The sequence below is a fragment of the Heloderma suspectum genome, chromosome 6 (assembly GCF_057233095.1).
Source record: "Heloderma suspectum isolate Gila_16-S chromosome 6, 16-S_ref, whole genome shotgun sequence".
NCBI lineage: Eukaryota > Metazoa > Chordata > Lepidosauria > Squamata > Helodermatidae > Heloderma > Heloderma suspectum.
In genome coordinates, this window is record NC_139463.1 from 54,544,357 (window position 1) to 54,569,076 (window position 24,720).

Sequence of the window (24,720 nt, forward strand, 5' to 3'; positions counted from 1 at the left end):
CATTGCTTCTCTTTAACCCTCACTCATTGTCATACTGCTAAGTCGGTTCAGCCTCCTCTCCTGAGCGCGTGCACGTCCTTCGCAGTTCACTTCATACCGCTAATACGGATGCTGTTGCCTAGCAAAGCTTCAGCTGCAATAAACTAGCGCAAGCACGTTTATACTATCAATGTGAATAAGTCGTGGCTCCCAGCCAAGGAATGATTGACGACAATACTAGCTAGGAATCTCTGACAAAGAATTATAATACCCAGGATCCTTCGGACAAATCCATGACAATGACATCAGTTGCAAACTAATTTAAATTAGCCCTGTGCCAAATGTTTCAACCTGTTTATTTTCGGCCATTCATCGGGTGGGGGAGGGCCGAAAACGAACTGCACCTGAAAATTGTGGAAAGGGGTGAGGATTCCAGGGACATTTCCCAGGGCGCGGGGCTTCAGGGCCGCCCTTGCTGTGAGGAGGGGGCTGGGGCGGGTGTGTGCTCCTTCTTTTGCCATTTCTCCCGGGTTCTCGCCTTGCAGCCTCTCCGGCTGCTTGAGCTTCTTGGAAAAGCCCCTGGAGCCCTGTCAGGACTTCCTCCCATGGGGCTTCCCTGCGCCGCTGCCCTGCTGAGTGCCTGAAAGCTGAGAGAGGCATTAGGGCTTGGCTTGGCTTTCATTAAAAGTCCTTTTAGCAGCAGCAGCAAGAATGACAACAACCCCCCTCTCCGCTTTCAGGCGCTCAGCTGGCAGCAGCATTGGGAGGCCCCAAGGGAGGGAGACCTGCTGCAGTCCTTGAGGGAGCTTTCTAAGGAGCTCAAGCAGCCAGAGAGGCTGCAAGGACAGAACCAGGGCGGGGAGGGGGGAACGGTAAAAGACAGCGCGCGCGCGGACACCCCCTGCGGCCACCTCCTTACGGTGAGGGAAGCGGCGAAGCCCCGCGCCCTGAGAAATGTCTCCAAAATCCTCAGCATCCCAATGAAAGAGGCAGAAGAGTGACTGCCTCTTTCGCAGGGAAATGAAGAAGTTGCGGGAGGGCAGGTGGCGTTTCAGCACAGCGTTAGTCTAAATTTGTTGTCTAGCATTCTGTCTTATTACACCGTGGACCTGCTAAGATAGGTGGCAGCCATCCTCCGTGTCTTTGTGGCAGAGGGGCTTCGCCCAGACCCAAGAAAAGCAATGCTGAGGCTATTAAACTGAGGTGTTCTGCTGGTCTTGGGGATATTGCCATCGTTGAGCCGTTGTGTGTTTTCCTTTTCTCCACAGGGAAATATCAGAGTAAAACGTTAGATTCAAAGATGCTGAAATTGCCCAAGGTAACAGAGAAGCACCATCCCCAAACACCAGGCAGGTCAGTGGGGGTCTGCTTGTGCAAGTTTTATCCACCTGATTTCCCCGGATTTCTTCTGCCCTATATCCCAGGGCTTTGAGAGCCCCCCACCCCCATGCCTCAGGAGAGGCTTTTCAGGGGGCTCACTGGCTGCAGCAGGAGAGCTCCCTTGTGCTGATGCTGCACTGGATACACCCTTTGAACAGTTTTTTTAAGCCTGCTTGGCCTTGATCGATATAGTTATATATTACCTTATTTAAATAAGCTACAAGTATTGACATAAAATGTTATGGTCAATATTAAGTAGTGAAATTGATTTGTATGGTTCAGTGGAGGACAGACCTTTCTCAGATTTTGGGATGCCCATTAGCTGTGTTTTATTCCATGTTGCTGGCATCTTCTTAACTCTCTGAAGCATGGGATACCCATGCTGGGAAATATTAATATGATTTAGCAATAAGAGATTTATGATTTAGCAATGATATAGCAATAATAGCAGCTCCGGCTGCTGCTAAGATCTATCACACTAAGGTGAACAGGGGAAATGTATTAAAAACGAGTAAGAATTTAAAATGTACTCTCATTAATAGGGGAAATTAACTTGGCCGAGTGCTGAGGAGTGAAAACAAGCATAACATACATCAACATGCCAGAAACTTAGGCAGAAGCAGAGAGAGCCCTTTTGTGGGGACGTAGTTTAGTTTTCTTGTCAGCTGAATCCCAGGGCTCCGGTGCCTAAAGCTCGGCTGCGGACATGTGTGATTAGTCTGGGCTGATCTAGGATGGACTTGTGAGTGTGAAGATGTCAAAGAAGTGGAGTTTAAGTAAACCGGAGTCCCTAGCACTCGTGGGAAGGAAAAGAAAGGCTTGGGCTGATGTTGTAAGAGTGTGGGAGGAAAGAAAGGATTTGAGGAGGTTTGTCCTAATATGGGGCGGTGCACGCAGGCTAGTCCTGATGCAGGGCCGCACGCAGCAAGAAAAGTGGATGGGGAAGGAGCTCAAAACTAGGGCTCAAAACACGTTCACTCTGATTTGCAACAGTTTGTGTGCTCTGCTTCCTTCTGTTTCCTCTTGCTGGGGTCTGCGATGACCATGATCATCTTGGGTCATCTACAAATACCACTTTCCGTTTGGCCAAACCTTCTGGAAGGCTTGGCCAACTGAGGTGGAAGCAAAGAGGAAACCCAAGGAAGCAACCAAGAGAGGTCCCGGCAGTAATCCTTTCCACCAGTTGACCTTCGAAGGATGCACCAAGTAGTTGGTTGGTGGGGGCAAGTAGGGTGCCAAACCGCTGCTTCCTGCTGCTCCCTCCCCTCACCGCTCCTTCCATCACCATTTTGTATCCTCTGCAAAATGACCCCGATGGAGCATTGGTGGGCTGGAGGGGAGGGAGGCTGCCATTTCACCCCACTAAGTCCCAGAATGGCATTATATCCGGGGCACTGGGGATACAAAATGGTCCTCGCTGCCAGCGCAGGAGCTCTGCTGCTGCTGCTAGCCCCACTCTGGGTGGCAGAAAGAAAGAAAGTAGCTGTGCCACTGTTAATGAGGAGCCCTTTGAAACTGCAGAACGATTTACATACCCCTGGGGAATATTCAGTGAAATCCCACCTCAACCCCCCAACTCCACATTTCACTGCCCACAAATGGAGTGGTGAATTTGGGAGGGTCTCAACTAGCATTTTTGGCAGAACAGTGGGATATACATTTAATAAATAAATTCTTGTTCCATCCTATAACTTATATACTCACTTTGGAATACATGATTTTAGGTGACATATTCCAGAGCTTGCAGGAAAAATCTCAGAGGTTCTTCCTTTAACATCTTTGTAGTAGTTCAAAAGTTGAGGTAGTTTTTCCTACAATCCCAATTAAATCTGTCAATAGCAATGTTTATGTTCATTGGTTTTTCACGGAATGTCCTGGCTCTCAGCTAGTAGTTTCACTACTTCTAACAAAAGGGGTGTTTCCACAACAACGGAAGGAGAAGTGAATGGAGGAATACTGGATTTTTTTAAAGGAATCAGCTTTGGTCCATGCAGGGCTCCACGAGCAAGTGCTCCACATCAGTAAAAATGGCTTCTCAGAACATACTTCCCGGCATCTGACTGGCAGGGGCTGCTCAACCAATGAGAGAGGCTTCCCCCCCTTTCTCCTTTGCCCTGAAGCTTCAGATGCACCTGCATTTCAGGAGCAAGCCTCACTGAGCACAATGGGAGTTAGTTCTGAGTAGACACGCATATGCTTGTGCTGGGAAAGATGTGGAGGGGACACAGGGATGGGAAACCAGCTCCCTTTCTAACCCGATGCTGCACAGGATCTCTATAGCGAAGGTGTGAAGTACTTCCTAAGGCAATAAACCAAACAATGGAGAATTTGAGCCTTGAGATCGCACTTTACAGCCTTTAGGGAATTTGTGGTTTAAACTGCCATTTTAATTGAGAGAGATCTCTGTAAATTCTGATATGGGCATTCAGAGGACAAGCCTCATTGAGCACCATGGGAGTCACTTCTGAGTAGACACTAATTGGCTTGTGATGGGAAACACAAGGACAGGAAACAGCCTTTGACTGGGGTCACGGTGAAAAGCACACCCCTGGGCAGGGCTAGCATCCCTGAGGTCAGTGCGGGGGTTGGGGCACCCAACAACTCTACCACCGAGAACCTGACTTGAGGAAAAGAATCGGACTTTAAGCCATCTCAGGAAATCTAGTTTTTCCCTGATAAGATCCGGGGTGTCTGCTGGATGGCCACGGCATCATGTATCCCTAACAACCTCAACACGCAGCTGCCTCAGAGTAAATCGCTTATGGAGAAACCCCCAAAGACAAAGATGTTCATGGAAACTTGAAAGGTTGTCACAGAGAGGAGGGCCAGGATCTCTTCTCGATCATCCCAGAGTGCAGGACACGGAATAATGGGCTCAAGTGGCAGGAAGCCAGATTCCGGCTGGACATCAGGAAAAACGTCCTGACTGTCAGAGCAGTATGACAATGGAACCAATTCCCTAGGCAGGTGGTGGGCTCTCCAACACAAGGTGAGGCTGGACAGCAACCTGTCAGGGATGCTCTGACTTGGATTCCTGCACTGAGCAGGGGGTTGGATTCGTTGGTACTATAGGCCCCTTCCCACCCTACTATTCTATGATTCTATGATTCTAAACCATCACATAATCTCTATTTAGCAAAAGATAAACTTTAGCCAGAGGCAAACTTTGATGAAAACGACAATACACCTCATTTACTTGATGCAGCTCTCAACTTCCAGCATGTCAAGGACTCCTTGGAGGTCTCTCTTAGTTTAATCCAGTAGCCAAGTCCAGACACAGACAAAGGGATTCTTTTCAAAGCTTTATTCCTCCTTTACAACTTAACAACTCTACTATTAGCAACTAGATATGAGCAGCAGAGTACCTATGCCCTACGTTGGAACAGTTGGTCCCCGTTTGAAAGGGAATCACTGGCAGACCCTGAACTTAAGGGCTAGGGAGAGTCCCTCCCCTTTTCCCTTGGATCCTCTGGGCGCAACCGTTGTTTGCACGCCAACCAGGCACTACGCCTCCCTTCCGCGCCCTCCATTTGGCGCTGCTCTCTGCGTCAGCGACGTGCATCCATCAAGTCTGCTTCCCATGCTCTGTCACTCCCAGGACTGCTATCTAAGCTAGGAATGCCGGTGGGAGGAATCTCCATCAGCTGGTGGCCCTGGGAAAGAGGAGCGCGCTCCTCTCCCAGGAGCGACTGCTCTTCCTCAGAATCAGAACTACTCTGGGATTCAATGGGCTCAGTGTCCACCCTGACACAGCATCCTGTAAATGTTTTGGTTCACAGAAATGTCTGATTTAGGCCAGTCAAGGTGGGAGGTCACAGGTCAAACATAATATGGGCATATGGTAAAGAGATGCAAGTCCAGATCCACGCAGCACAAAGGTAAGCCTTCTGCACATGACTGAAACTCTACCTGTCCAAACCGGAAGTCAGGGCCTGTCAGTAAACCAACATTGTGCCATGTTCTTTTTTCTTCGGGCAGACTTTTCTCTTCCGTGTCTCCCTTTGGGATGGTCAGATTCAAAACAGTGAAGGACCTCAGTAAGCCACAGTTGGAAGGTAATTATCCTGCTTGCAAACCATATAACTGCTGAGTCTTCTTAGAGCCCTGCGCACAGCCTCCTGTGATGAGTCTGTGAGCCATTGCAGATTCTCTGGTCCCTGGCCCCGGTGATCTTACAAACCTGAACTGATTGAATTAAAACTGCTTCCTCTGCAAGGAATCTTGAGGAGGGAGGCAGTTGCAGTGGAGGGCAGGGGCTGAGACCAGGGGGCTCCTAGGATGCTTCCAAACATAACATCTAGGAATGATCAATGGCAGCAACAAAGAAACAACCTCCAAAACAGAAAACGCCTCATTGAAGTGGTGCTAAATAATATTATGGGGATTCAGAGCTTGGCTCCTGTTTAGATGTGACCATAGCTACACACACATTGGCAATGATTCTGCAAGTGCCTGGAACTTCGGTTACCTTCTTTCCTCTTGCTGGACATGGGACTTACAGCCAGGTGATCTGCGCTCTAAATCAGCTGGTCAGTCACCTCCCATAGTGCTGTGACACCTCGGAAAGACGACTCCTCCAGCTGTAGTAGCTCTAGGAGAAATAATGGTCAATGCCCTCCCAAAACAGTTTCCAGAATTGCCCTGGGGCAGGGAGCCATGGCAGTTCAGTCAGTCCTGGAACACGATCTAGGAGAAGTTAAGTCACATGTAAAATTCCCCTGAAAGCATACATACTTGGTCAATGCCTTGCCTGTACGCTACGGGTAGAAGGAAATGAACATGGGGTTGGGAAGGCAAATGTGGGGGTGGGGCATTTACAGGAGAAATTTGCTGGGCAGGGGCTTAATCCTCCTTTCTCCCATCGATCCTCCCTCAAAATCAATCAGTCTTTGGTTCTCCCCTGTGTCTCACCTCCTCCTCCCACCCCCACTCCATATCTCTGGACAGCGTTCCACAACGCTTATGACACCTTCAGCAAGGACCTCGATGGCAACATTGACCTTTCAGCCCTCAGGACTACAGCCCATAATTTGGGAATCAGCTTAACTGAGGAAGAAGCCTTTGATGAGCTGGTGTATGCCGACACAGATGGTAAGCGCGCTCTCTCTCTCGTGTGCGTGCACGCTCTGCAACACCACCACCCTGGGTGGAGTGGGGACAAATCCAAATCACCAGCGTGAACTGAACTGAAATTTTGCACAAACTTGAAATTCAGCTTGCTTTTTCCAAAAAAACCTCCAAATATATAAAAAAATAAATTTCAAATTTTAGTTTTGAGCAGCACTCTTGTCTCTCCCTTTCCATCCTCTATCATCCTTGCTGTTAAAACTATAGGCTCTTTTGAAGCAGGTATCTGGGTTTTGTTTCCTTATAAAACTGTTCAGTGCCGTGTGCATTGATACCTCTATATTCATAATACTAAAGACAATGATAATAATAGTATTAAATACTAGTAACATGGCAAATTCAGTGCTTTATTCTAAAACTCGTAAGATGCATCAAAAGCTGCATCAAAGTTTCGTTATTTGCAGGGAAAGGTGCCATTTTGAGGGGTGAGAAGTTTCCTCTCAAGGCGTTCACCCCTGGAGTTCACCCTCCAAATAAGCCCCTTTTGCTGTGAAATCTGATCAGTTCCCTTCTTTTGGCAAAACGCTTGCTAAGAGAAGGGGATGGAACAACACTGCAGGCTGCTTCCTTTCAGGTGGCCCTTACAACCTGAAAGGAACTAATAGGCAGCACCAGGAGCACTAAAGGTACTTCAAAGATCTGGGGCATAGGCTACTTTGCATGTGCTCATGTAATATAATATAATATAATATAATATAATATGTGTGTACACATACACATACATATACCAATTTAGAATTACTAAACTTTATTTACATTCCACTAATGTTAGCAAAAATAAGAGTGAGATAAAGAGTGCCTCTGGGCATATGCAGGATTCTTTTCTTTTACCACTGAGCAATTATAACCTCCCATACCGCACACACTTGTGATATCCCGCAGAGATTAAAGCCTCTGCATTCCCTGTTTAGAGATTAAGCACTATCCAAGAAGCAACAGTAAGAACAACCGAGTGGTTCAAAATTGGGAAAGGAATACGACAAGGCTGCATATTGTCGCCCTGCTTATTTAACTTAGATGCAGAGTACATCATGTAAAATGATAAATGGAGAAATGGAGAAAATTTCTCCATTGAGAAATCATGGAGGACAGGGGAAGTGCCAGATGACTGGAGGAGGGCTAACGTTGTCCCTATCTTCAAAAAGGGTAAAAAGGAGGAACCTGGGAACTACAGACCAGTCAGTCTGACATCAATCCCTGGGAAAATTCTGGAGCAGATCATAAAGCAATCCATCTGGAAGCACCTTGACAACAATGCCGTGATTACTCGAAGCCAACATGGATTTGTCAAAAAACAAGTCCTGCCAGACAAATCTGATCTCATTTTTTGATCAAGTCACCTCCCTTGTAGACCGTGGGAATGCTGTAGACATCATATACCTCAACTTCAGCAAAGCTTTCAACAAAGTGCCCCATGATATCCTGATGAGCAAACTACTCAAAGTGGGCTAGATGAAACAACGATCCGGTGGATCCACAGTTGGCTACAGAATCGGACTCAAAGAGTGCTTATCAATGGGACCTTCTCAAACTGGGGAGAGGTAACGAGTGGGGTACCGCAGGGCTCGGTCCTGGGCCCAGTGCTCTTCAACATTTTTATTAATGACTTGGAGGAGGAGGTGCAGGGAATGCTGATCAAATTTGCAGATGACACAAAATTGGGAGGGATAGCTAATACTTTGGAAGACAGAAATAAAATTCAAAGTGATCTGGATAGACTGGAGCGCTGGGCAGAGAACTACAGAATGACATTTAATAGGGACAAATGCCAAGTTCTGCACCTAGGAAAAAGAAACCAAATGCACAGTTACAAGATGGGGGATACATGGCTCAACCACACTACAAGCGAGAAGGATCTTGGAATTGTTGTCAATCACAAGCTGAATATGAGCCAACAATGTGATGTGGCTGCAAAAAAGGCAAATGCTCTTTTGGGCTGCATTCATAGAAGCATCGCTTCCAAATCCCGGGAAGTACTAGTTCCCCTCTATTCAGCACTGGTTAGGCCTCATCTGGAGTACTGTGTCCAGTTCTGGGCACCACACTTTAAGAAGGATGCAGACAAACTGGAGAGGGTTCAGAGGAAGGGCAACAAAGATGATCAGGGGACTGGAAACAAAGCCCTATGAAGAGAGACTGAAAGAACTGGGCATGTTTAGCCTTGAGAAGAGAAGACTGAGGGGAGATATGATAGCACTCTTCAAGTATTTGAAAGGTTGTCACAGAGAAGAAGGCCAGGATCTCTTCTTGATCATCCCAGAGTGCAGGACACGGAATAATGGGCTCAAGTGACAGGAAGCCGGATTCCGGCTGAACATCAGGAAAAACTTCCTGACTGTAAGAGCAATACGACAATGGAACCGATTACCTGGGGAGGTGGTGGGCTCTCCCACACTGGAGGCCTTCAAGACGAGGCTGGACAGCCATTTGTCAGGGATGCTCTGACTTGGATTCCTGCATTGAGCAGGGGGTTGGACTCGATGGCCTTGTAGGCCCCTTCCAACCCTACTATTCTATGATTCTATGATCATGAGAAATGCCGGGTTGGATGAATCACAGGTCGGAATTAAGAGTGCTGGGAGAATTATCAACAACCTCCGATACGCAGACGATACCACCCTAATGGCAGAAAGCGAAGAGGATCTAAAGAGCCTCTTGTTGAGGGTGAAAGAGGAGAGTGCAAAAGCTGGTTTGAAACTCAACATTAAAAAAACGAAGATCATGGCATCCGGCCCCATCACTTCCTGGCATATAGAAGGGGAAGAAATGGAAGCAGTGACAGATTTTATTTTCTCGGGCTCCAAGATCACCACAGATGGTGACTGTAGCCATGAAATTAAAAGACGCTCCTTGGGAGGAAAGCTATGGCAAACCTAGACAGCAAAGTAAGAAGCAGAGACATCACCTTGTCGACAAAGGTCCTTATAATCAAAGCCATGGTTTTCCCAGTAGCAACGTATGGCTGTGAGAGCTGGACTATAAGGAAGGCTGAGCGCCGAAGAATTGATGCTTTCGAACTGTGGTGCTGGAGAAGACTCTTACGAGTCCCCTGGACTGCAAGGAGGTCCAATCAGTCCATCCTAAAGGAAATCAACCCTGAGTGCTCATTGGAAGGACAGATACTGAAGCTGAAGCTCAAATATTTTGGCCACCTAATGCGAAGAGAAAACTCTCTGGAAAAGACCCTGATGCTGGGAAAGACTGAAGGCAAAAGGAGAAGGGGACGACAGGATGAGATGGCTAGATAGCATCACTGATGCAATGAATATGAACTTGAGCACGCTCCGGGAGAGAGCGCAGGACAGGAAGGCCTGGTGTGCTATGGTCCATGGGGTCATGAAGAGTCGGACACGACTGAACGACTGAACAAAAGCTGTTGCAAGAAAACTACAGCTACACATAATCCCTCCTCATTTTTCCATCCTCAGCGATGTTTCATAAAAACCAATGTTTTGTTTTGTTTTTTGCAGTTCTCGTTGCCCACTCCTCTCCATAACTTGTTGTTGTTGTTGTTCAGTCGTTCAGTCGTGTCCGACTCTTCGTGACCCCATGGACCATAGCACGCCAGGCCTTCCTGTCCTGCGCTCTCTCCCGGAGCGTGCTCAAGTTCATATTCATTGCATCCAAAACATCACCAGGATTCAGCGAAGGAGCCTGTTTCCAATACTAGAGCTAAGTTATTGAGAGAGTACCTCTGAGGATATGCCAAGTGCTTCTCCTTCCCCACTGCAAAAAGGAAAACCACTAATGACAAAAGATTCACATAAATATTTTGTAAGAAGGAAGCCCTATTGTGGCCTGAGCTGCAACAAGGCATCCTTTACATAAAACATTTCACCGTGCGTGAAAAGGGGTATTGCTTTTGGCAATCTTCACATTAGAAGAAAACGTTTGCGTTATTACAGGAACATTCACATTAGGAACATTTGTTTGAAGAATTTGGTGCCCTCAAATTTGTGGAATGCCCTCCTTAGAGAGATCCGCCTGGTGCCTACTTCGTTAACTTTGGGAGCCCAAGTGAAGACTTTTTAATTCTCTCAGGCATTTAAAAAAAAACAATTGCAGCTTTAAAAATATTAAAAATAAAACAAGCAGCATTTTAGCTCCTTTGATATTTATCTCTCTTTTTAAAACTATCATAAATTATTGTTGCTGCTTTTAAATCTTTTAATGTGGTTTATCATTGGTTTTATTGTTTTTGTTTTTATTATGTTTATCGTCCTGAGAGCTTTGGCTATAGGGCAATTCATACATGTAATAATATATCTCTGTATGCCAGATGCTGGGAACAGCGAACATGTTGGAAAGTCTGGTGTGACTAAAGCAGAGTTGCCTTATATAGAGAAAGTGTGGCAGCACAGCATTTAGTATTGGAGGCAATAAACAAAGGCTAGAGCCAGTTTAAAAGGAGTTCAAATCAACGTCCTTTATTGGTGCTTTTATACACAGAGAAGGCTATCTAACACTGTTTAACTACAAGCACTTGTTAAAGCTGGGTGTGTGAGTGTAAGTGAGCCAGAGCATGAGATATGGTTACTTGCTTACTCTCTGGAAAGACTGCATGGTACTTGTTGCAGAGGCAGAGGAAGGAGGAAGGGGAGGGAGCAGGAAATAGGAACTGATCAAGCTAGGGGACATTCTCTGTTGCCCCTTACTGCCTGGACGCATGATAAGTTGTTCCTATTATCCAACATAACATAGGAGAGATGTTGCTTTTATGTCTTGCATGTTGGTTTCCCAGAAGCTGCTGGCAGGCTCCTGTTGGAAACAGTATACTACATGGGATGGACTCTTGGTCTGATCCAGTAAGGCTGTTCTCATTTTGATGGATAAGAGCAGCACAACCACAGCACTGTGGCGTGCACAGAACCAAGGCTACAGTATGCTAGTGAATGAACTTGACTCGTAAGCATGATAGGATAGTCTAGTCACCACCAGTATTAGGAATAAAGTGTTGTTTGGAGTGGCTCCTTCGGGCTCTCTCATCAACTGATTTTCGATTTGGGATTTTTTTTGTGGGGGTTGTCTTGCAGGAGATGGAAAGGTGAATTTCACAGATTTCCTTAACATCATTACAGACAGTAAGCGCTTCATCCAGGCTGTAGGTAAGAGGAAAGATAAACCCTGTTGGCAGTAGGCCTCTGCATGGAGTCTGCAATGTATGGGATCTTCAGCTTCTTGTGGAAAATTGCCTGTAGCTATAGAATGCCAATTTGCTGCAAAGGCATAACTCATCCCCATGTGGTGGGATTAAGAGTCAGGGACTTCCTTTTGGTCCAAGGCCTTGGGATTCTGAGCTAGGAGTTGTCTTACACCACTATCCCTCTCTTCCCTTCCCCTCCCTGCCCCTGGGAACACCCCCTTTTCTCCCTCTCCACACTCCATTCTGAGTGTGGAGACCAGCAAGAACCGCACCGCCTATAAGGCAGCGGGGAGCTCAGTTTCCAGAAACCGAAAAATCCTGTGGCCCTCTAGACGCTATCTAGTGGCTATAGGATTGCTCTCCCCACCTTTGGAATATGGAAAAATTTAATCAAATATTGACTCCATCTTCCCTCTGATCCCTTTTCTAGTACACCTATTCTACATTGTAGATAAATGCCAACATTATAAGCAATGAAAATCAAAAGATCCCTTTAAAAGATCTCTACTATGGAGTAAACCACATATCAGGAGCAGAAATAAAGGAACAACTCAGAGATGTCAAAAAAATAGGATCAGAATAAGTGGAACTTTGGGGAGGTTTAAAGGAAACATGGGAGAAAGATTTGAAGGAAACAATACGAGAAGCAAAATTTAGCAAAATATTTTCCAAGTCATTTTAAGTAAAAATTCAAGAGAATGCAATAAAAACAATTCATCGATGGTATCATCAACCATAGTATTAAGTTGCATATGCAGTACAATAAAAATACATGTTGGAGGGGATGCAACAAAATGGGAAGTTATTTCCATATGTGATGGAAATATAAGTTGGTAGAAAAAAAATTGCTATAGTAAAATTGCTGAATGAAGTAAAAAAGAATAAATTGCTCTATGAAGTAAAATAATGAAACATACAGTGCAACCCCAAAACAGCATTACTTTCTATATTTGACAGACCAAATGAAAATTTACCTTACAAAGAAGCATTATGTTTGTAGCTGTCTTGCTTTGACTGTAGCAAACTCTTGACTGCACTGAAGTCAGGAAACTTTCACACCTACAGTAGGTAATCCGGTGGGGCTCAGGCTACAACAGAGGTGGTCTAAATCCAGGCAGAACTCAGAACGCAGGCAGGCAGGCAACAAGGATCAGGCAGCAGAAGGAGCGGTCAAGGTAACAAGCAAGAGGTCAAACACAGTAAACCAGATAATTCCTCGATCCAGAAGCAGGGTTGTTAGGGAGTCCAGAAGGTCAGGAAACAGAGCATCTGTCACAGGGCACAGTCCAGGAGGCCAGGCACACGGCAGAGGCAGGATGGGCCAAGGGTTCCTTCACATGGAGCTTTTATCCTGGGATTGAGCTTGCTCCTTCACGGAAGTTTGCGGGCTCTTTACATGATGCCGTGACCCTCCAGGGCATCTCCTGCACTAAATGCCCTTTGTTCCATTTTTAAATAGATTGCAGATCTAATTCCCCCCTCCCCCCTCCCTTCTCTAATTTGAGCTATCAAACTACCCCATGTGTTCTACTTGAGTTCCCTCCATGAAAGGAGGAAAAGTAGCAAGAAGAGGAGCACAATCCGTGAAAGATAATGGAACACTGGCTACGGGGAGAAGGAGGGAGAAAGGGAAGGGGGGAAAGAAAGCAGGTGAAAAAGGGAGTCGTTGTGATCCTCCATTTAAAACAGAAGCAGGAAGCCCTGTTAAATGCAGGATTTTAGACTGGTGAAGAGATGCCCCAAGTTGTTCCACTGCTGGCTGGGTTTCCAGTGAAGGCTTTTAAGCCCAAAGCCAGCTGGACCCCACCCAGAGCTCAGCAGCAGTAATCAGAGCTCCCTTTCCAGAGCCTACTCCCAAGGAGTCCCTTTCTCCTGAGGAGACCTTTTCTGGAGGTGAGCACTCCTTTGCACAGGAGCCCTGCTAGCCTGTCGCTCGAGCCAAGGATGCTCCTGGGGACCAGGGGTGGCTCAGCCTCTGCCTCAGGGGCAGAGTCCCTCTCTCCTGACAGGGATGGCCCTGCAGCCACCTCCCCCGAGGGCTCAGGCCCCTGTGGGTCTGGCGGCAGTCCCTGGTCTGGGGTGCTCAGGGCTTCTGGGGCCTCTACCTCCTCCTCTGAGGAGGACTCCTCCAGTCAGGGCCTGACAGTAGCTGCCAGAGAGACTTGTCGCTAAAAACTAGAAGACAAATGCAGAGTTTTCAATTGCCTTATTGGAATACACAAATAGGAAACATTGCACTAGCAGAGAAATCCAGATCCCCTTTTTTCTCCAGCCCCCAAGGAAGGTGACATGGAGACTGTTGATGCCCGGGGGATCTTGCTGTTTGAGCTCTTGTCAAAGCTGGTGGAGACATCTATGCTGCCAAGGAAAACCACTGTGAATATTGTCAGGTAAGAAACAAGTAGATCTTAAATATATACACTTACATGTCATGCTGTTTTCCCAAGAGCCACTACAAAGAACATTGCTGTTACTTACTTAACCCCTAATTAATTAAACACGTCACTCTCAAAATTTAGATTGCAAGCTCCTTGGGGCAAGGACCTGCCTCTTGCTTGCATTACCTTGTAAAGTACCATATATATAAATGCAATCAATCAATCAATCAATACCACATATATATTGATGGTGTATATACATAATGACAATAGTGCCTGGGATCAATGCCCAGATACCCTGTGAGAAACAGGCTCATCTAAGACCCACGGCCCCCCCGCCTGCCATTTGTTGTGCACACGGACACTGAGCTCTGGTTTGAGTCAGCAGATTCCTGCCAAACAACAACAATTTAAGATTTAAGTCATTACCTCTCTGTTGTGGATCACTGGCGACAAAAGGGGGAGAAGGATGTTGCTTTAAAACTGGCTGCTGTTTCATTCTTACAGCAAGTTGAGAACTTACCTGGCCTCACAAGGCTGTCTGTGTACAGACCTGTTCTCTGGAGCTGCACGGTGGGCATTCCTCACCTGCTCCTGGGGCAGGGCCCACATTCAGTTTTGTTTCTTGGGCGTGGGGGGGAAGTAGCTGTCCTCCTTCCCAGACCAGCCCTGCACAGCGTAGGGACAGATGGGAACGTTGTTTATGCTCACATTAGGGAGACCGCGTGCAACTGCTGTGCTCCATTCACTCCATTTTGCAGGGCTGCAATCCAGCCGTTGCACACTTGTGTTTTCCCAGGGGTCCTTCTGCCTTTTTTTGGACTGCAGGAAGTCTTGACTTTAAAAAAAAGAGGGGCGAGCAGCAGCATCTCTGTAGGTGTGGATGCCCTTAGTGCTCCTCTTCTGGCTTTGGGGTCCTTGTGCACAGGCCCGCTGGGGTGGAAGAGGCCGAGGCCTCTTGCCGTGCTTTAACCCTGCATGATGGCTAGATTGCCTGTCTCAATTTCCAAAAGCATTATCTCAACACACTAGAGGGCTGTGTTAGCTGCAGAAGCTGCTGTGGCTGGTGCTGGGTGTGGGGGAGATGGGAGCGTGGGGCCAGACGCAGCTAGAGAGCTGTGGAGCCTGAGAGAAGAGAGGGTCAAAGAGCTATGAGAACAGCTGCAGGGCGAGTGATGCATGTGGACAGGCAGGGAGGCCTCTGGAGGCACGCTGGCGGGGCTGGCCTGGGCCAGAGGGGCTGGCCTCCGGCAGGGCAAGAGATGGGGAGGGGGAGGCTCCACTCTCACCGCCTCCCCCCCCCGCGGCCAGCTCCAGGGGGGCGGAGGAGCCCTTGGGAGCAGGGCTGGCTGCTGGCCAAGGCAAAGGACGAGATCCCTGTTCCAGAGCCAGAAGGCAAAACTGGGCTGGTGGTTTAATCTTACTTCAGCGCTGGTGCGGAGATAGCATCCTCCCCCAGAGCCAAGGCGGCAGGCGGGCTGAACAGGCCCAGGCCAGGGGCCACGGGGGAGACACGCTTGGTCCTTCAGCCCAGGGGAGCAGCCCAGGGCGGCCCAGCATCTGCTGTGTGAGGCAGCCATCCCACTTTGCCTGAGGAACCAGGTGAAGGGGCAAGGGATGGGAAGCAGGTTCTGCCTTTAAAAAAAAGAAAGGAAAAGACTGGATTGTGCCATAGTACTTAATTTTTAAATATTTCCATTGATTACCAAGCACCAGAGTGTCTGTACGTTTTTTTAAGGATGAGGAAGCAATTTGCCTTCTTAAAAAATGGAAGGCAGGAGAGGGAGGGGCTGCACTCTCCCTGGTCTGAGAGCTCAGGCCTGTGGCCCCCGCTTCCGAGGTGCAATTGGGGGGACTCAGAGCCTGCTTGATTACTAGCAGAGGCAGCGGCAGCGTGAATGGCAGCAAGTGCTGCCTCCTCTCAGCTGAACAAAGATGAAATTGCAGCAAAACCCCTCGCCCCCCATCACCAGAAGACGCCAGAGGTCAACCCTTCTCCTGGCTGGGGGGAGCAGAGGGAGAAAACTCCCTCACGTGGCCTCTCCACCACTCTGCCAAGTCCTTCTGTTATTCATAATGTTGGTCGATTGTTATAGTCAAGATGTTATAGCTTTAAAAACTAACACAAATACAGCGTAACCAAAGCAAAAATAAAAACAAGCCCCGTTGTAGCCATTCTTGCTCTCCTGTCCTACGACGTTCAGCCTTTGTCTTGGTCCTCCCTTGTTTGCCTTCTAGCTACTACCGGCAAAAGTTCCTGGAGTCTACTGGCAAGAGAGCCTGGCGCTCTGATAGCATTAATCCGGAGAGGAAGGGGGGGCGCCGCCCCAAGAAAGGGAGCCTGCAAAAAGCCAAATCCACCACCATGTCTGCCTTTTCTGGTGCTGCCCGCATCTGCATCATGAACGACAAGGAGCTGCAGTCATTTGTGGAACAGCTCCGAGGTGAAAAATGCTTCTGCAGCTCAGTTCGTGGCTGACACAAGCAGCTGCTGAGAGCGCGGTTGGGTCTTGAACTGACACTCTGGAACTACTGGCTGTGAGGTGCTCTGCCGACCTCTGGCAATGCTGCTCTGCCTTTGCCTTTTAGCAAAAAAAGGCCTCAAGCTCGGCCCAAGGGCTACTACCTTGGTGAGGTTCGTAGGAAGCCAAATACACTGAGAGAAACCACACGCTGGGTTCCTTCAGATGGAGCTTTTACCCTGCGATTGAGCCTGCTCCTTCACAGAAGTTTGCGGCCTCTTCACATGACGCCGTCGCCCTCCAGGGCATCTCCTGCACTAAATGCCCTTTGTTCCATCTTTAAATAGATCGCAGATAATGAGCTATCAAATTACCCTGTTGTGTTCCGCTTGAGTTCCCTCCATGAAAAGAGGAAAAGCAGCAAGAAGTGGAGCGAGAGCAATGAAGGATAATGGAAGACTCAGATACGGGGAGAAGGAGAGGGAAAGGGGAGGGGGGAAAGGAAGCAGGTGAAAAGGGGAGTTGTTGTGATCCTGCATTTAAAACGGAAGCAGAAAGCCCGTTTTAAATGCAGAATTTTAGGCTGGTGTAGAGATGCTCACTGTCTTCAGCATCATGTGCATATTGGCACTATTGGGATCATAGCTAGCATAGCATGTCATCGCCCTGGAAAGTGGCATGGCTCTGCGTTTGTTGTTATTGATCACATAGCACTCTCTATGTGCTACATCATCAGTAGGTCCATGGCGCCACAGAGGCACTCTGGGAGGTGGTTCTGGGTGTAAGGGGCAGCTAGGGAGAAAGTTGTCATGGGAAAGGTGTTTGAGGGGGCAGGAGACCTGCATCCCCTCCCCTTTTCAAGACCCACGTTGGCCTCCTTGCTCAAAGCAGCCCGGACTTTGCTTCATTCCTGCACCAGGCACACCTTCCCCTCCCCTTTTGCCCTAATCAGTGGTCCAGCCCTTTGGTAAATTCTGCCTGATAGAACAGCTGGCACTGAATGGTCCACGTGAATGAGTGGTGATGCTGCTGTGAATGCGTCACTGCCGCAAGGGGCTGTATCTCAGTTGCGGAGCCCCTGCTCTGCATGCAGAAAGCCCCAGGTTCGATCCCCAGCAGCATCTCCAGGTAGGGCTGGAAACACTCCTGCCTGAAACCCCGGAGAGCCACTGCTGCCAGTCAGTGTTGACAGTACTGGGCTAGATGGACCCAGGGTCTGACTCAGTAAGCAGCTTCCTGTGTTCCTAAACCCTTCTGCCCTGTATACGCGCTTTTGGCTGCCAAGGCCAGTGACTGCTTCTGCTGAGACAGGAGTGGAGGGTGGGAAAGCACATGACAGAATTAGGTCCAGTGAAAAATATCCATCCTTCTTATTTCAGCATGGTCCTTCACATTAGAAATCTCTTTCAGTGCTAAAACGCATACTACGATTTCTAAGTTGCCTGCAGGAGCGAAGTGGGGAGTGGAGCTGGGCAGCTGTCACTGAGAAAGGGGGAGGGAAATGGGTGGGACGGTGGGATGCTTCTGCTTTGACTTGGGCCGCTCATAGCAGAGTGATCAGAGTAAATTAAAATAAGCAGCGATGCCCCGACGCGTCTCCAGCATCGTCTTTTGCTTGGCCCTCACAAACCAAATGAGTCTGGCAGCGGTGGGCAAGTCAGCGCTATCTTGCCTGGCTTCCTGCCCCTCTCACTTTGGCTCCTTGCTTCTCTCTCCCCCTCCTGCTCCTCTGTGCCTCTGCTCCTCTTTCTCTTTGCCTTTACTGCTCCAATCCTGACAGGTTCGGAGGCTGATCTCATCCTGATAGCCATCCGTGACCAGGGGAATCCTGACATGTGGTTACTTTTTGCTCTCTCCTCTGCTAGCAACCATCGTCCCTTCAGACAGCCCCTATGCTCAGGTGCCCATCTTTCCCTTGATCCCCAACCGGGATGGCATGATGAAAGGGAAAGCAAAGAAGGATCTCCATAAGCTGGAGGTGCAGAGGAGGATGGAACCCACCTCGTCTTTTGAGGACCATTTCTTCCATCAGAAAAAGTGGCTAAAGCAGGAGGTGAGAGCAGAACGGCATTTGTGCCAGGCTCAGACCCAGCATCTGTTTTCAAGCCCTGGAATGTAACCCTGGAATGTGCTCTATGTAATATATATTTGTACCACCAGTCTTCCCAGACTTGATGATTAAGCTTTTTTTTTTCTGCCTCTGCCTTTTGTTTTGTTTTGTACAGCCTAAATCCTCCAAGGCCCTCAAACCTTCCCTCACTCTCTCACCAGAGCTGAAACTCAGGCAGCGGCGTTTGACTTTTGACAACCTGGATGAGATCCGAAGAGAAGTAAGCTGTGAGGGGCTGATACTACTCACCATGTTGGATCCAGGCTAAATTAGTTGCATTTAGGTCCCGTTGAAATCAGTGGGCCTTAAATTAAGCCATGTCTAACTTGTCCCATTAATTTCAGTGGTAATGAAGTGCAACTAATTTAGTCAGGGAAAATGTGTGTAGCAGGAGCAGAAATATAAGATGACATTTTCCTCTGGGTTTGGCATTCTACACCTGGATGGAACCCTCTGCACTGGATCTTAAGAGTTACTGGGGAAAACCCAGCACCTCTGTCCAGGCATCACGTTAAGCCAGAAATCCTGACTTCCTAAGCCATGATGGGAACGAGCAGTGTGCTGGTGCACACAGCCTGCGCTCTCCTCCCTTCACATGCGTGTGCAAACAAACCAGGAAGGCAGAGCCTTGCATTATGTCCGAGCCTGGGATTATGGTGAAGTGCACCCAGACAAGCCAGGATTCGCAAGCCAGCTTTACACTCTTCCTGGATTCATGGTAGCGGGGGGGGGGGGGGGAGCAGCACCTCTTCTCTCTCCTCAGGTGGTGAGAGCGCTTGGGCTGCTGCTGTTAACCCAGAGTTCCTGGCTTAATGTGATGGCTGAACAGTGTTCCATTTAAAACCCTCACCTATACCTAAACTATCTCTGAGTATTATGTTTCCAAATGTGCATGGAGGGAAGCAGTTTGTTACTGGCCTACCCTATGGGGTTGTTGTAAGGGTTACTGAGACATACATGAACAATGCTTTGAACACTCCCATTGTTCATTTGCTTATACAGCTGGGAATGTCCTTCTTAACGGTTAGCCTAGATCTGGAAACTCTGCGGATCCCTCAATGAGAAAAGCACTAATAGTGGACAAACTTTCCTGAAAGGCAGCTTGCCCATCCACTGCGGATATTCCCCTGCGTTATGCAGGATAACGTTTTTTGGGCACATTCTCAGGTGGTGAAGCCCAGCAGAACAAAGATGCAATAAGCAAGAGAGCAAAAGGAGTCCGTAACAATAATGTACCTGTGCCTCGAGATGTCTGATCTGGCCATGGTCACACATGCCTTAGTCACATCCCTTTTGAACTACTGTGATCCACTGTTCTGAAAACTGTTCAGAAGCTTCAGCTGGTCCAGGATGCTGTGGCCACACTGTTACAGGGGTCATGGGACTCCCTTGTTACAACAGCTTTGCTAGCTACTGGTCTGTTTCCAGGTACAGAATGCTGGTTATGAGCTGTAGAGCCCCCTATGGCTCGGCTACCTGAAAGGCTACCTGTTCTCAGACAAGGCTGCCCCAGTTTTAAGATCTTTGGGGGAGGCCTTTCTCTCAGTACCACCACCTTCAGAGGTGCACTGGGTGGCAACATGGGCAAGGAAGGGCCTCTTTGGTGGGTGCTCCCAGGCAGCAGAACAGAGGGGTCCTGATTTTCCTGTTGTTGATTGCCTGTGCGTGTATGTGCTGTCTGTTTATATGTTTGTATGAAAATAGTTATTTATATTATCTACAGTATTGTATTTTTGAGGGGTTTAATCTTTGTCAACCACCCAGAGAGCTTTGGCTACTGGGTGATATAGAGATGCGATACATGACGTGAACACCATGCTGGGGGAGGCAAGCTTGGCTTTCTCGTTGCTGTCCTTCCGCTGGCAGGCAGAGATATTTTTATGCAAGCAGGCCTTTGCCATGTAAGCTGGTCTGTTGTGTTGGGTGGTGTTTTTATTGTGCTTTTAAACTGTTTTTAATGTGTTTGTTTTATGGTTGTTTTAACAAAGCTTTTATTTTAAAATTTTAGTTCCTATGATCGTTAGCTGCCTTGAGCACCATTTTCTGGGTGGAAAGGCGGGGTACAAATGAAATAAATAAATAAATAAATAAATAAGCTTATAGGCTGAATTACTGCAATGCACTTTGGGTGGGATTGGCATTGAAAACAGTTCAGAAATTGCACTGAGTCCAGAACGCTGCAGCTGGACTACTAACAAGGGGCTAGGCTAAGACGTCCTGTCACCTACGTTGAAACAACTTTCATTGGCCCCTGGTAAGTTTCTGAGCTCAATTCGAAGTGCAGGATTTAACTGTTAAAGTCCTACGTGGCTTAGGACCCAAATACCTGCTGCTCCACCTTCTCCTGCATTAAGCCACCATCCACTGAGACGGTCACCTGAGGCCTTTCCCAGCTGCCCCCGCCATTTGTAGTACAGCTAGTGGCAACTACAGAGAGCCTTTTCAGCAGTGGCTCCCTGCCTTTCGAATAGCTTCACCCAGGGTGGCCTACCTGGCACCCTCATTACTATCATTTCGATGCCAGCCCCGCCCCCTTTTCTTAGGCTTTTAAGAACTGCTAATTTTAGCATTTTTAACTTAGAGCAGTTTTGCTTTTTACTGACTAGACGGTTGCTGTTTTAGTTTGTTCCCTTATTGTTGTTATTTTCTATTTGTATTGTATCTTAATTGCTTTGTTTGCCGATCTGGGAACACAAAATTATGTTGAAAGTGCGAGATATTAACTATGCAAATAAATAATTATGATGTGTCAGAGGACAAGCCCAAGACTCCTCGGAGCTCATTCTTGTAACCCCAGACCACATGTATTGGTTCAGTTCTGGTCTGCATAAAATTCCCTTTGACATGTACAGCTGTTCTTACAGCTTAGCCTCCCGCTGATCGCCTCTGTCTCTCCTCCTCAGGTGAAGAAAGCAACAGACTCCTACCAGAGAGCCATGGCTCTCCGGGAGCGCAGCAAGTCACTGAGGCTGTGGCGGAGACTGCGTGGTGGAGAGATTGGGCTGGAGACGGGGAACCCCAGCTTCTACCAGACCTTCTCCACGTACTCCTGGTCATGGAATGTCTGCCAGGAACTTTTGACGCCCCGAGAACTCCAGGAGTACGATAACAAATGCTATCGTCGCATCTGCCGATCTTCCACTCCTGCAGATAAGCAGATCAGTGCAGGCGGAAGGCAGAAACGAAGTAAGAATTAGTCCCAGAGGTTGCTGCTGGCCACGGCATGGCACCCTCCTTTTCATGCAAGGGCGTCCCATAGGACGGTCTCCGGCTGGCATCCGGGTCTCATGTCCTGCGGTAGGAAGTGCAAGGCTGCACCTTTGTACACGGGCTAATACAGTGAAAGATTATGGTAGAAAAGGCAAGTCTTCCTTGTTGTCAGCTTCGGCTTTCCCGTTTCTGAGTGTCGCTCAATGGAGGGAGGAAAAATAATGGATCTTGAGTGTCAAGAGCTATTTTGTGAGTAGAGCCAAAATCTTGTCTTTTGCATTTGGACAACATTCTTTTCCCCATAAGTCACACACAAGCTGAATTTAAAATGTTGGGGTTTCCACATGCACAGTTGAGGATCTGAGAGGAATTTCCTATCCCCCACCCCACCCCAGGAATGCTTTTTCTATGACAAAGAGAACCCAGCCTGTTCAACATCCAGCATGCTGTCTAGTGGAGATAGAATCGTAGAGCTGGAAAGGACCTTGAAGGTCATCTGATCCACCCCACTGCTGATGCGGGAAATCCATGGCTACAGCACCTCTGGGAGGTGGCCATCATCTAGCCTCTGCTTAAAAAACTATTTGGAGTGATATATCCTGATAATCCAAGTGAAGAAGAAGCCAACTGTGGGACAGTGGGAAGCACTACTCATTTGTGTACACCTTTATTGTGCAAGGGGATGGAGAGTCCTTATCTGTGGCGCAGGGGAGCCAGGGCTTTCAGGGACACAGCACTGGCCCTTTTTTATTAGCAGGGACATTGACATCATCTCTCCCCCCGACTTCCCTGTTCCCTCTGAGCTTAGCTGCAATCCTCGGAATAGCTGGGGCGAAATGAACTTTCCCAGCAACAATATACTGTTCTCTGTAGTAATGCAAAGCATTTTGGGGTGGCCTGGTCTGGAATGGGCAATTAGGACCCATTAGCTACTGGTGCTGCTGGCGATGCAACTGCTAGAACTGGTTTGTGGACACGGGTCAACACAGCTGCCTGCATCTGGGGGCTCTCACTGGGGGTGTGGCTCTGGCAACTGTCAGGATGAGTGCTTGTGATTCAGACCATACCATACTGCACCGCTGGCCCTTATCTCCTTAACCTTTCTGACAAACTAGCGAGGGGGGAGGTGAGCAATGACGCCTTACCTGTCCTCAGCTGAAATTAACCAGTTTTAGATTTGCACACAGAAATCGTGAATCTCCAGTTTTGAATGTGCCTTAGAAAGCATGAAATGTGAGGCAGACTATTACTTCTGCTTTAGGAGTGAGCCTTGGAAGAGTGCCTAGAGCAGGGGCAGGCGACCTGGTGCCCTCCAGCACGGCCAATGGCTGTGCACGTTACGCCGTGTACGTGAAAGAAGAAATCTGCACCGTGAAAATGTGATGTCCATAACCTAGATACATTATATAAATGTGCATCATTGTGCATAATTCATTCTGCTTGCACTAGTCATGGGGAAAGACCGACAAGCGCAGGCAAGGCACTGAAGCCATATACCCAGATTACTCGAAATCTTGCTCACCTTGCAGATAGCACCCTGGCACCCTGGCAGATAGCACCCTGATTTCCTCAGATACTGCCCACATACTTCCAAAGCTTTCTTCTCAGCCTTAAGGTCTAGAAACTTGCATTTTAATGCATGCATAATCAGAGTGCTGCACAAAGACACTATCTATCTATCTATCTATCTATCTATCTATCATCTATCTGAAATTATTTTTAGGCTACTAAAAATACTTTATTTTTAGTAAAACCCTCTCAAGGCAGCGTACAGAATAAAAACCATACAAAAATATACAAATAGGCAACAAACATACAATAAAACACTATAAAAACGATAATAACTCCAATAACCTGCAGCCCACAGATTATGGGAAACCCAGAGAAAAGAGGTGGGTCTTCAGAGCCTTCCTGAAGATCTGCAAAGGGGCCTGAGGAACCCCTGATGGAAGCTGATTCCAGAGTTGTGAGGCCACTACTGAGAAGGCCCTAAAATTCTAATTTCTCATATACTCTGATGAGGTATAAATGGGCTGTCATTTCCAGGGGAAGAGATAGCAAGTGCATGGCAACAACAAAACATGTTCAGTGTTAGGAATTATTAGGAAAGGGAGCCTGAAAATAAAACAGTGATTCAGCTTACTGACATTATAAAAACCTACCCTCCACCCACCCTTACGATACTGTATGCAATACCGAAAGTCTGGTGTGATTATTAGAATATCAGACTAGGGCTGGGGAGACCCAGATTCAGATCTCCACTCAGCTATGAAGCTCACTGAATGACCCTGAACCGATCACCGTCTCTCTGCCCTTAACAGTTCTGTTTCAAATACAGACATGTCTGCCCTGCCTCATAAGGTTGCTGTGGGGATAAAATGGTACAGAAGGAAGAAACGTATGCCCAGTGTTCTCAGCTCTTTGGAGGAAGCGTGGGATAAAAATAAAGAATATGATTCCATCCTCCCACACATTTTAAAAAGATACAATAGAATGGCTAAAATAAACATAGGGGTGGAACTGAGCTTCATACAGAGAGAATTTAGAAAAGTGAAAATTGCAAGGGAGGCATGATAGAGACATCCTCATGATGCCTTTACCCAATCCCTTATTTAATGAAAGTTCAAAACAGAGTTCACTCAGTAAACTTAATAAGAAACCAAAGCTTATGTGCCAAGCACCCCAAAATAAGCTTTGGACTGCCTCATAGCATAGATCTCCATTACTAGGAGGTCCCCTTCAAGACAAGAGCTACAGTAATTCTCTCCAGCCAAAACTGTTGCTTTTGTGCATGGGGCCATCCAAAACCCTACACTCACACACCCAGGAGAATGGCCTCTACGAGGGGGCATCGAGTCATACGCAGCCCAACAATTTGTTTGGGCGCAAGTCATCATCAAGGCTGTATATTCACACCGATAATAACCAAAA

General features: G+C 47.6%; 1 protein-coding gene across 1 annotated transcript in view; it reads left to right on the forward strand.

Moving 5' to 3' along the window:
* The window catches only part of EFCAB13 (EF-hand calcium binding domain 13), a 236,485-nt gene extending 214,543 nt beyond the window's left edge, over positions 1 to 21,942 (forward strand). Inside the window, exons 60-68 of the mRNA XM_084808226.1 lie at positions 1,248 to 1,332; positions 5,338 to 5,414; positions 6,307 to 6,450; positions 11,520 to 11,591; positions 13,902 to 14,019; positions 16,246 to 16,451; positions 18,335 to 18,522; positions 18,695 to 18,799; positions 21,483 to 21,942. Of these exons, the coding sequence (XP_084664352.1) occupies positions 1,248 to 1,332; positions 5,338 to 5,414; positions 6,307 to 6,450; positions 11,520 to 11,591; positions 13,902 to 14,019; positions 16,246 to 16,451; positions 18,335 to 18,522; positions 18,695 to 18,799; positions 21,483 to 21,776 (1,289 nt within the window). The 3' untranslated portion in view covers positions 21,777 to 21,942. The remainder of the gene's footprint in view (positions 1 to 1,247; positions 1,333 to 5,337; positions 5,415 to 6,306; positions 6,451 to 11,519; positions 11,592 to 13,901; positions 14,020 to 16,245; positions 16,452 to 18,334; positions 18,523 to 18,694; positions 18,800 to 21,482) is intronic.
* The last annotated feature ends 2,778 nt before the right edge of the window (positions 21,943 to 24,720 follow it).